General features: G+C 40.3%; 1 protein-coding gene across 1 annotated transcript in view; it reads left to right on the forward strand.

Annotated features, from left to right (window-relative positions):
• Positions 1-714: 714 nt before the first annotated feature.
• SLC5A12 (solute carrier family 5 member 12) overlaps positions 715-12,483 on the forward strand; it is a 47,424-nt gene continuing 35,655 nt past the window's right edge. Inside the window, exons 1-3 of the mRNA XM_043972005.1 lie at positions 715-1,074; positions 6,834-6,899; positions 10,566-10,617. Of these exons, the coding sequence (XP_043827940.1) occupies positions 715-1,074; positions 6,834-6,899; positions 10,566-10,617 (478 nt within the window). The remainder of the gene's footprint in view (positions 1,075-6,833; positions 6,900-10,565; positions 10,618-12,483) is intronic.

Raw genomic sequence — 12,483 nt, forward strand, 5'->3', positions numbered from 1 at the left:
AATAACAACAACAACAAAAACCCCATGAAGTTCTTGGGTTCCCCAGATAAGAACTCCTGGATTATATAATCTCTCAGATCCCTTTCTTCTCCTCTGATCCTCTGATCGATGCCTTTTAAAAATTTGGCTAGTCTCTTAGGACAAATGTTCCACTCAGTATCCTGAGTCTCTTGTTATTTTCAGGACCCTGCTTCAGTCGTTTCTTCCTATGAGAAAAGATTTCTCAAAAAGGATGTCTTTTCATATTTACACATGTCACCACACTCATTGAGAATGCTGAGCTGCTTAACACGAATCTCATTTCCATGTTCCCAAGTAATGTTTAACCTCCAGCAAAAGCCTGGGAGATAAAAGTGTGTTATCTGTAGCACCTAATTCCACCCCTGTTGGTTATTAATTTCTGAACATCTGAATTCTTCTTTGTAGAAGAATGTACTTCAGTGGCTGCACTAAAAGCCCCAGGCTAGGGTCAGGTTTCAAGTTCTTGTCCTGGAGCGTGACAATGTTCGAAATCTGCTTTGGGTTCCATTTCTGAAATGCTTCCTGATTCAAAGAGTATCCCCAGGAGTTCCATTCAGTACTTCTTGACCTTGGCTCCTATTAAGGTCTGAGAGTTCCTTCTCCTGGACAAGAGGCTGGCCACTGGTGGGCATCATTCTCGAAACCCATATTCTTTGTAAGGCCTGGGAACGAAGAAAACATCCAATTGGCACCATGTCAGCAGGGCGGGCAGGCCCCCAGGTTAAGAACTTTGAATCTTGGGATTATGTCGTATTTGCAGCTCTTTTTATCATTTCTTCGGGAATCGGAGTGTTTTTTGCCATAAAAGAAAGGAAGAAGGTGACTTCTAGGGAGTTTTTAGTGGGGGGCAAGCAGATGAGCTGTGGTCCTGTGGCCTTGTCCTTGACTGCCAGCTTCATGTCAGCAGTCACTGTTCTGGGGGCTCCAGCCGAGGTCTATCGTTTTGGGGCATCCTTCCTGCTTTTCTTCATAGCCTATACATTTGTCATCATCTTTACCTCTGAGCTCTTTCTGCCAGTCTTCTACAGGTCGGGGATTACCAGCACTTATGAGGTAAGGAAAGTAATCAATGTTTGGGGGGAATGGCCAGATTAATTTCTAATATGCCAACCAGCCAAGTTCCCTTCATGGGTCTGCATTCCACTAAAGCATACCTGCACATAGTAGGGTGCTTAATAAATGTTTATCAAAGGAATAGATAGATAAGTAACATATATGGTCATTGTACTAATAATTTGCACAGTGCTTAACCTTAGTGCTATAAACTTCTCAAGGCATTATCTCTCCTCTCCTTTGGTAACTGTGGGTCAATAAGCTGGATTTGGTGGATGGAAGTGGGTACTAGGCAGAAGTATACTTTCACATGTTTAATAACTGGCTCTTTGGAAAGTTTAATCTGCATTTTAACATTTCCCCCATCACTTTCTTAAATATAGATAATAAACAAAACAATACATCAAGTCATATTTTGTAAAATTTGCCAATTTCCAAGATGTAATTGTTTATAGTGAGAATTTAATAATTGGCTCTCTTAAGACAGTTTGAGCTGGCTCCAAAACATCCTTGGTACTGGCCTAACTGTGCACCAAACACTGAGTTTTGCATACTCACAAGCAGCTACAGGATGATATGTTTTCCAAGCCTGTTCAGTTTTTAGAAGATATCATTTGGTCTCAAAGAGATAGGCAGGATAAGAATGATCTTCATCTCCATTTTCTGTGTAGGGAAACTGAAATACAACTAAGTCACTTGCTCAAGGTCACATAAGTAGTTAGGGGCTAAATCCATAGGATAATTTAGGCTTCTTGCTCCCCAGCCTAGGATCCTTTTGACTCTATCATGATGAATGCCTGAGCATTTCTTGTGGAATCATGGAAATGGAATTAACCTTAGAAGCCCCTGAGGTCAACCTATAGCTAGAATAGAATTAACTTTGTAATGTACCTATAAGTGCTTGTCTAGCCTGTGCTGGGAGATCCCTCCCAAGGCAGTTCAGTGTACTTTGGGACGATTCTGTTGCTGAGTTTCTCTTTGTACAGGATTGCTTTTCAAATACAGATTTATTATCAGGCCTACAGTGTTTCTTTTTCTCTCAACAAATACACGCACACATACATGCATACACACATGCATCATGCATATACACATGAATGCATACACATATACAAACATCACGCATTTAGGATATATATGTATATGAAATGTTACAGAATATTTTAAGGCAAGGCAAGGATTTAGAAGAAAATTTCCTATGTTATTTAGAAGCAAAAATGGCGCGATACTCTCCCATTCATTTTCCAGTAGTTCACAAAAGAAATAATAGCTATATCTTGTGACTGAGAGATTGAATTTTGGAGCATCTTCTCTAATCAGTTGTGATAATAATATTCTTACTTCCACTTTAGATACACATTAAAAATTCAAATTTTCAATTTAATAAGGTGGAAAAGGTTGGAGATCTAGCTAGATGACTACATCCCAAGAAAAGGAAGAGTGACAGGATAGAGAACTGGATTTGCAATCAAAGAGAAAGGTTCAAATCCTGATTCTGCCATTTAACCTTGAAAATGCCCCATGAACCTTCTTTGGGTTTCAGTTTCCTTATGGGTAAAATCAAGGGGTTGGACTAGATGACCTTTAAGGGTGCCTTCTAGCTCAAAATCTGGGGTGCTAATCCTATGACTGAATTGATCAGCCAGAGCATTCAATCTAGCCACAAAATACTTGACTGTTTTTTACAGGATGGACTACATTTAATTCAGCACAATTAAACTGCTGATTGTGCATATAGATTAGTGTTCTGACAGAGCCCCTCTTATACCTGGTGTGAGAAGCAAATGAAATTACACCAGTAGAATGCATTGCAAACTTTGCTCAGACATTCCCCCAGTGTGGAATCCCTCCTTTCTCATTATCTGGTTGAATCTTCAATGGGCCCCTAAAGCAGGGCACAGGTGTATGCCAACACAGAAAACTTTTCCCAGTGTCTTCCCCGTGCCCATGTCCAGTTATTAATGCCCTCTCCTTCTTAAAATGACTTTGTCTTTCCTGATTTTGTTTGTGTTGCATCCCCTTCCTCCTCCCTCTGTACTCCCAATATGAACTCCATGAAGGGTAGAGACAATATCATTTCTGTCCCTAGGGCTGACCACAACACATTGATCATATTAGGGGCTTAATAAATATTTGTTGAATTATACTCAATAGGCATTGTGGTAAAATGGAAAGAGCTCAGATCTGGAAGTCAGAGGACCAGGAGCCAAATCCTGCCTCTCATTACTACCTCTGTGTCTTTGGACAAGTCATTTAACTTCCCTAGGCCTCAGTTTCCTCATTTGTGGAACAAGGAGGAATTTATACTAGATGGATGGCCTTTGGGGTCCTTCCTACCTCTAAATCAAGGATAATTTGAAGTCATTATGATATGCATGGAATTAAAAAGAAGAAAAAGTCAATATACCCTTAAATATTATATTTCATCTTGCATATATTCTTTCTTTTGGATTACTATTTCTGAGTGATATCACCATTTATTTAGTTTCTGCTGTTTGTTACCTTTGGGTTAGCTTTGCTTCTTCCCTCTCCCTTACTCATCATACCTAATGCATTACCAAAATGTCTTATTCTTCCTCTACAACATCGTGATATCTGTGTTCCATTTATGCTATTCCCATTTCTACCACCTTAGCTCAGGTCCCTCATTATTGTCCATCTGGTCAATGGAAAAGCCTCCTAATATATCTTCCTTATTCCTCTCTCCTTTCTTCAATCCACTTGCTTCCAGAATAACCTTCCTATGTGTAGATCTGCTCATGTCAGACTTTTGGTCAAAAATATTTGCGTTTCTTTTACCTACTTAGGTAAAAGGTTCCAACCTAGGTTCCACCTTCTTCACCTGGCTTTCAAAGCTTCCTACAATCTATCACCATATTGCCTTTCTAGCTTTAGCTCATATTGCTTTCATGTTACCTGTTTTCTAGCCAAACTGGACAACTCTCTGGCACCCAGACCCCCTCTTCCTTTTCTGATATTACTCTGATACCTGAGAAACCAGCCCTCCCCCACTTCTGTTGAATTCCTAACTGTCTTAATTCAAATACTATCTCCTGCATGCTTATACCTGGAAGGTGAGCCCCAGAAACAATTACCTTTTCCTTTCTTTGGGATTGGCTCCACATCTGATGAAGTACAACATTCTACAACTATATAATCATTGTGCATCTGATAAGTAAGGATTTCAGAGGAGAGCCTAGAGTCTTAACTGTCCTTAAAAGAAAACAAGCTAGGAAGAGAATCCAGAGTGGATGTTGGTGTGAATTTGGATTTGGTTGGCATGGTTGGTTGGTTGTAACCTTTGCCAACTCTCCTTTCTCTGGGTTTGAATTCCCTAGGTGAAGAGGTTGGACTAATGATTCCTAAAGTCCCTGAGATTCTATGAGTCTGTAACCTCTGCAGGAATGGAAGAAACGCCAGTTGATTCAAAGGCTGAGCTGTAAAGGGTTTTCAGATCCTTTCAAAGGATTTTGAGAGGAATGGATTCAGTTTAGTTCAATACAAATTGACAAAAATGTATTGTGTCTACTGTGTGCAAAGCAACATGCTAGGATGTTGATAAAATGAGAAATATAAAAATTCCTTGCTCTCAAGGATGCCACATCTATGGGCATGAGTAATTAATTACAAGATGATTTCGGGAGTAACATACCTAAATGGTGAGTAGATGGATGATTGGGTGCATAATCAGGGAAAACTGTGTGGGACATAGCACCTTGATAGAAATTAAAGATTCAAAAGGCAGAGGTGAGGATGGAGAGTTCTGCAGGCAGCAGGAACAACCTGGGCAAATACACAGAGATATGTGAAATAATTCATTTGGATCCCAACTTGATTCCAATCAGTATTAATCAATTTGATGCTTTTATAGGGATGGTGATTATGAGTTTGGTATATTAGGCCTCAGAGCTATGAATTGCAGGATATAAATTAATTTGCTTAATCAAAGGAAGCTAACTAGAGGCCCTCTACTCTTGTTTATCCTTGTCATGGTGAATAAGCCCAGTGTGGAAGAGGTGACTTAATTACATGGAAAGTCCTCCAACTTATTTTTGTACTTTCAGATCTCTCTCTCTCTCTCTTTTCCAACATGAGAAATGACTTTCTTGTGACCATTTAGTGGAGATGTCCCATGTTTCACCCAATCTGTGACCCACCTGCTGATATGTCATTTTTGGCCCCCCAAAAGCAAGGTCTAGGGGCAGCTAGGTGGCTCAGTCGATAAAGCACCAGTCCTGGATTCAGGAGGACCTGAGTTCAAATCTGACCTCAGACACTTGACACTGACTAGCTGTGTGACTCTGGGCAAGTCACTTAACCCTCATCACCCTGCCAAAAAAAAAATGCAAAAGGAAGGTCTATAAATCAATGAGATTCTGTATTTCACCATGCCTCTTTTGTGTATTTGTGTATCAAATCCTATAAAAACAAGGTGCTAGAAGGAGACCTCTCAGATCATGAGGAAGATCTGAGGTCCACTTCATTAGAAGGGACCATGGTGCCTTTAATAAAGTGCCGCTGGCTCAGAGCTCTTCCTCAGTCTCTTACTGAAGGTTAGGTGATTTTAATCCCTTCAATGTGAGATGGAAAATTGTGTCTTAAGATCAGAGAATAGGTCAGTTTGGTTGTACCATCAAATGAGAGAAGGAATCATGATGTGCAGAGGGCAGTGGGTTAGCCAAATTCAGTGACACTAGCGGGGAGGAAGCTAGTTCTCGATAGAGTCCAACCATTGATCTCCCCACCTGCCACCCTAGCATAATTCCCCTGGTCTGAAAGACATTATAGTCCTCTGCAAGCTGGGTTTTATTCTCCAAATATCTCATTTTGCAGATGAAGAAACTAAGAATAGACTTGTGCAAGGTCACATAGCAGCTCTAGAATCTGGACCCAAAATCCAGTCCTTTTTTTTTTTTTTTTGGTGCTACTGTTTCCAAACAACCCTCTTTCCCCATTGTTTATATTAGCATTTATTTAAGGTGTGTGTGTGTGTGTGTGTGTGTGTGTACACAGACCTGTGTATAGATATAGACCAGAGTTGTGGTTCAAGAAGATTAATTTGCCATTAAACATGTTAGATGAATGGAATGGGGAAGATCCTGGAAGTGGGAGACCAACAAGAAAGATCTCTAATCTAGCTGAGAGATCTGAATAAGGCTGGTCTCAGTGGGAAGGGAAGGGATGGATTTTATAGCATGAAATGAACACACAGACTTAAAGACTGAAAATTCCATACATAGACAAAACATGGACAGATGTTGTAGAGAAACAATTTTCAGCTCAGTATCAAGAACAAACTTGTTAACAGAGTTTAAAAATAATGGAATGGACTGCCTTGATTGGTAGTGAGTCAACCACTGGCTTTTTGTTAAGGATGTTTCTATCTAGGTAGGGGTTAAACGAGGAGACTTCTGAGGGCTCTTCTTATTTTCATGGTCTGTGATTCTTAGGCTCATGAGATCATAAGTGTAAGTTGGAAGGAACCTTAATGGTCAATGAGAGTCCAATTTCCTCATTTTACACTTAAGAAACTGAGGCACATAATGGTTATAGCTACGTAGAGGGAATGCTATTAATATGGAGGGTAAATGTCTTGGTCAGGGTCCTTCAACTGATAAATATCTCAAGGTTCAATTTGAACCCAGGTCTTCCTAAATCTTATTGCAATGACTGGTCTATTATACCGCACTGCTTCCTAGGTTAGTGCTGGCTAACTCATTATTAATTTTTTTTGTATATTTTCTTTTTGTTTCCTTTAGTATTTACAGTTAAGATTTAACAAGGTGGTCCGGTATGCTGCCACACTTATCTACATAGTACAGACGGTAAGAATAATTTCATATTTGGTGTTTGGATGTTGAGGGGAGGTGAACAGGGAATGTTTATTGAAATACATTTTTTTCCAGTCCCTAGTGAGTGGTGAGATTTTATGATTCCAGTGAGGTTGACAAATAAGGCAAGCTTCTTGGTACGTGGGTAGAACTTATAGATATTCATGGCTACATATCAAGTGCCAAGAGTGGGAAAGGTGGGCAGATGCCTGGGGCACCATATAGAAAACTTTTAACTTTTTTTTTTTTAATTACATACTTTCAATTCCCAAACATCCCACTCTCCATGACCCATGGAGACATGGAGAGGTGATGTGTCATAGTAGATATTGAGTTGGCCTTGAACTCAGGCCTCAGTACACCCAGACAATGTTCTAAAGTTCGAGAAAAGACCAATCTATATTGCAAGAAGGAATATCTTCACGAGGGAGCTCTCTGCATTAGTGAAATATACAAACAAATAAATAGCACATGGAGGATTCAAGTCATGTAGGTTAAAAACAAGCTCAGAGTTATTAGTTAACAACAATAATAAATCTACTCTTGAAGGATCAGAGATGAGTTCAAATTTTCATGAGGAGTAGGAGAAGGACAGTTGGCAAGCCTCACCCAAGGATGCATGGATGCTTTGTCCTAGCTTTGCTTGACTGCCGCCCCACAAGGCTATGGTTCACAGACCTACTCATTTTAGCCCTTTTCATTCATGGGTTACAAATACATTACATGGGCTACAAATAAGTAACCTGTTTTCTAAGAATTAAGTCTAATAATTTACCATAAGTATAAAAAGAAAAACAACCTAGAACATGGTGAGGCCTCCTCAATGAAATATATGGTCACTCAGATAAATCTAGTGATTTATATGGTGCATAAACAATGCCTATTACTTGGATTTTGAAATACCCATCCTCCATTCAGCCATTAGTGTGATTTTCCTAAAGTACAGATTCAATCATGTCACTGCACACCCCTACACCTTGCAATACACTCCAGTGTCTTCCTGTTGCATCCAGGATCAAAAGAAAATATTCACCAAATATTATCTCATTTGATCCCCACAACACCCTTGGGAGATAGATGCTATTATCATTCCCATTCTATGGTTGAATAACTGAGGTAAACCAGATTAAGTGATTTGCCCATCCTCAAATTATTTTGTATCTTTAAAAAAAACATGTTTTATACGTTCTATACCTCAAGAGAACACAAGTGTTTAGGTAAACGTGGTTATTGAATTGAATTTAACACCTGAGATAAAATGTCTGCCTTTCTGTATCTTTTATATTTGTCTCAACACTGCTTGGGCAAATATTAAAACTTTGTTGGCATTACTTTAATCTGATTTAATATATTTTTTTTAAATTAAGCCCAGGAGCAGCTAGGTGACACAGTGGTTATAGAGCACTGGGCCCTAGAGTCAGGAAGACCTGAGTTCAAATCCAACTTATTAGCTGTGTGAGCCTTGGAAATTCACTTCACCTCGATTGCCTCCCCCAAAACACCACCACCACCACCACCCACCACCAGCTACCACCACCCACCACCCAACAACAAACTTAAGCCCAAGATTAGTATCTCTATTATCTGTAGATGATGAGAATACTACTACTACTAGCAGAAATAACAAACAATAACAACAACAATAGCTAGCATTTATAAAGCACCTACTAAATCCCAGGTATTATGCTAAGTGCTTTACAAAAATGTCACTTAATACTCACAAGTACCCTGGGAAGTAGGTACCTATTATTATCCCCTTCTTACCATTGAGGAAACTGAGATAAACAGATATTAAGTGACTTGTTCAGGGTCACACAGCTAATAAATGCCTGAGGCTGGATTTGACCTCGTCTTCCTGATTACTATAACACACAGTGTTGTATTACATTACTATGTGTTCTATCCACTGTGCTACCTTGATAGACTCTGTAGACTGCAGTCATGTGTCTCTGGGAGTGTTGCCTACATATGAAATGGCATTAAGGATTTTTTAAGAGGATAGGTAGTTGTTGAGCAATCGCTGAATGTATCAATGGGGAAATCTATTATAGGTAAAATTCTTCCTCTTGGCCCTTTGTGCCCAGGGGTATGATAAAAGGAAGAGCCAACCCTTGGAAAGCCAAAAGATAGGGTGTCTTCAGAAAGCAGCTGGGTTTCAGTGAGTTCAGAAGATGAAAGAAAGCTGAGAGGAAGAGGTTTAGCATCAGTGATGGGGTTCTAGATTTAGGGCCAGAATGTACCTCGAAGGACATCTTCTTCCATTCCCTTATTTTGCTGGAGGAAGGATCTAAGGCATAGAAAGGGGAAGAGATTTGCTTCAAGTAACACAGGTGGTATGTGGAGGGCTGACTTTTGAGTTCAGGTCCCCTAAGTCTAAATTAAGCAACCTTCTTACTGTGCCACAGCAGAGGACATTTTTCAAAGCATGTAGGGAGAAAGCATGGATAGTTAGGTGGCACCATGGTGCATAGATAGTTGGGCCTGGGGTTGGAAGGCTCATCTTCATGAGTTCAAATTGGGTCTCACACTTACTATCTGTGTGGCCCTGGACAAGTCACTTAACCTTGTTTGCCTCAGTTTCCTCACCTGTAAAATGAGCTGGAAAAGGAAATGGCAAATCACTCCAGTATCTTTGCCAAGAAAATCCTAAGTAGGGTAACAAAGAGTGAGACATTACTGAAATGATTGAACAACGAAGGGGAAAGGGAGGCTGGAGACTGGGTGAGGATTAGGAATTAGTATAATTGTATGTGAGGGGAAGGTGGGGAAGGTAGGAAAATGGGAAGGAAGTGGCACTGGCCAGTGTGACCAAAAGCAAGCTTCTTTCAGAACTGATTTTCCAGACTACAGCCCCTAGTTGATCTTCTACTGATCCCAGGTGCCCAGACCAGGTGATTCAGTCAGAGTAGGAAGGTGTGTGCAGAGATGGTAGAGAGAATGCAGTTCAACTGTACTCTAGTGGGAAGATGCCTTGGGGATGGGAGACATCATTGGCTGGCAGAGGGAGTTGGTTGGTTAATAGACTCATGTTAGTGATAGGGATGGAGGGAGAGAAGCATACCCTCTAGTATGGCAACATGTAGGGAAGAAACCCAGTGGCTCCTTCTAGGTCCCATCTCTGAAAGCATTCCATACTTCTTGTCTCCAGATTGACATTCCTCTATTTCTCCTACAAGCTTCTACATTGTCCCATATCATCCTTTAGCTTATTTATAGAGGTACAATGACTAATAAATCTTCTAGTTTTGTTCATTTTCCTTAGGGGATTGGAGAAGACAGAGAAGAAGAAAAACAATCTCCTTCAACCTAGGAGGTAGAAGGACTAAGATGTTCCCAATTTCAATGAGTTCATATAGGATCTAATTTCTTCTCCCTTCATTATTGTGGGTTCCTTATGTCCTGCTGCTTTCCAACTCTACCTGTAAAGTGGCAAGTGGGGGCAAGAAAGACACATGGTCTATACTTATTGCACATACTGTGTCACATCCTGTTAACCACAATGGGTTTGGACAGCTAAGTCTATGGTGAGGGTGCTATCATCCTCCAGGAAGAAGATTCAGTAGAAAGCTGAAGTGGCCACACTTGATACTTGCAGGCAGCCAGCCAGCTGGCCAATTGCTTCTTTGCCAAGCAACTCTTCCTCACCTCCTTCTCCTTCAGATCCTTTATACCGGAGTGGTGATTTATGCTCCTGCTTTGGCGCTCAACCAAGGTGAGTAGTGAGGAAAATAATGACTCATCTGTGCCCTTGTCCTTGCTTCTGCAAAATGCATTCAATACTGATAGGTTACCCTTAAGTCTAAGTGCTCCCGTAGAGGAAGTCTTTCTAGTCAAGGCCAAGACCACCACTTTAAACAATTAATTTAGATACATTGTTAGTTTTGTCTATATGATTTCAGATAATTGGTCTGTGGTTATTTTTTTCACATCTCTTATTTATTTATTTGTGTGTGTGTGGGGGGGGGCAATGAGGGTTAAGTGACTTGCCCAGGGTCACACAGCTAGTAAGTGTCAAGTGTCCGAGGCTGGATTTGAACTCAGGTCCTCCTGAATCCAGGGCTGGTACTTCATCCACTGCGCCACCTAGCTGCCCTACATCTCTTATTTTTTAAATCTTATGGAATTTCAGGTCTGGGTTATATCAGGTTGGAATAAAAATTGGCCTGAAATTTTGGAATTATATACACACAGCTTTAGGGGTAGCTAGATGGTGCTGTGGATAAAGCACCAGGCCTGGTGTCAGGAAGATCTGAGTTCAAATGAGGCCTCACTTACTTACTAGCTGTGTGACCCCTATTTATCTCAGTTCTTCACCTGTAAAATGGGGACATTCTAGAGAAGGAAATGGCAAACCACTTCAGTGTCTTTGTCAAGAAAACCCCATAGACAAACTCTATGGGATCACCTAGAGTTGGACATGACTGAGTGAATGAACAATAAACATACAGCTTCAGAGTGAAGATGACCTAATACACACATGCACACACAATTTTAATGAGTGAATGATCAAAAATATTTATTAGAGTCTATTCTGATTTATTATTGTTCAAAAGCATAGGGATTCTCCAATATGCCAATGGATATGTGGACTCATCCATGTAGGAACAGTTATACAATCAGTTTCTATGTAAGAAGGAAGAGATTATATCAATTTAGAAAGGCTTTGTGACTAGGCCCGGCAATGACTTATACTAATGTCCAAAGTCTAGGTTAGCTTAGGCTCATGTTCAGAAGGCTGACCATCAGGTACTGAATTTTTTGCCTCCAGAAACTCCTGAGAGTGGTCAATAATAGAGGGATTGTTATAGGTATTAGTGAAAGTAGTGCCTACACCAGTAAAATCATGGCTCTTTGAAGGTGGGGCTAAAAATTCAAGTGCCATTAATTAGCCCCATTATTTTGTTCAGTTGCTAAAATTGATTCAAAATGGCAGCATTTCTTTTCTTTTCTTTTTTTTTTGGGGGGGCAATGAGAGTTAAGTGACTTGCCCAAGGTCACATAGCTAGTAAGTGTCAAGTGTCTGAGGCTGGCTTTGAATTCAAGTCCTCTTGAATCCAGTGCTTTATCCACTGTGCCACCTAGCTGCCCCCCAATGGCAGCATTTCTTACCAAATATTTGAATGACTTTAAAATTATGGTATATGGGCAGATGGGTGGTGCAGCGGATAGAGTGTTGGACCTGGAGTCAGAAATTCTCATCTTCGTGAGTTCAAATCTGGCCTGAGACACTTACTAGCTATGTGGCCCTGGCAAATCACTTAACCCTCCTTTCCTCAGTTTCTTCATCTGTAAAATAAGCTGGAAAAGGAAATGGCAGCCCATTCCAAAATCTTTGCTAAGAAAACTCCAAATGGGGTCACGAAGAGTCAGACATAAACAACTGAACAACAAAAATTATGGTATAACCCTGCTAGTTAAGGGGGTATATTCAGACCAAAACCAGAAAGGTATGAAATCTGAGAAAATTAGTACTTTTTAAAATCCTATGGAATTTCAGTACTGGGTTGTGGCAAGTTATAATAAATGCTCCCTACCTGATGGCAGCTAATTTTCTCAGGTAGTCTATAATTAGACTTAC

This window comes from Dromiciops gliroides, chromosome 6 (genome assembly GCF_019393635.1).
Source record: "Dromiciops gliroides isolate mDroGli1 chromosome 6, mDroGli1.pri, whole genome shotgun sequence".
In the NCBI taxonomy this organism is placed as follows: Eukaryota; Metazoa; Chordata; class Mammalia; order Microbiotheria; family Microbiotheriidae; genus Dromiciops; species Dromiciops gliroides.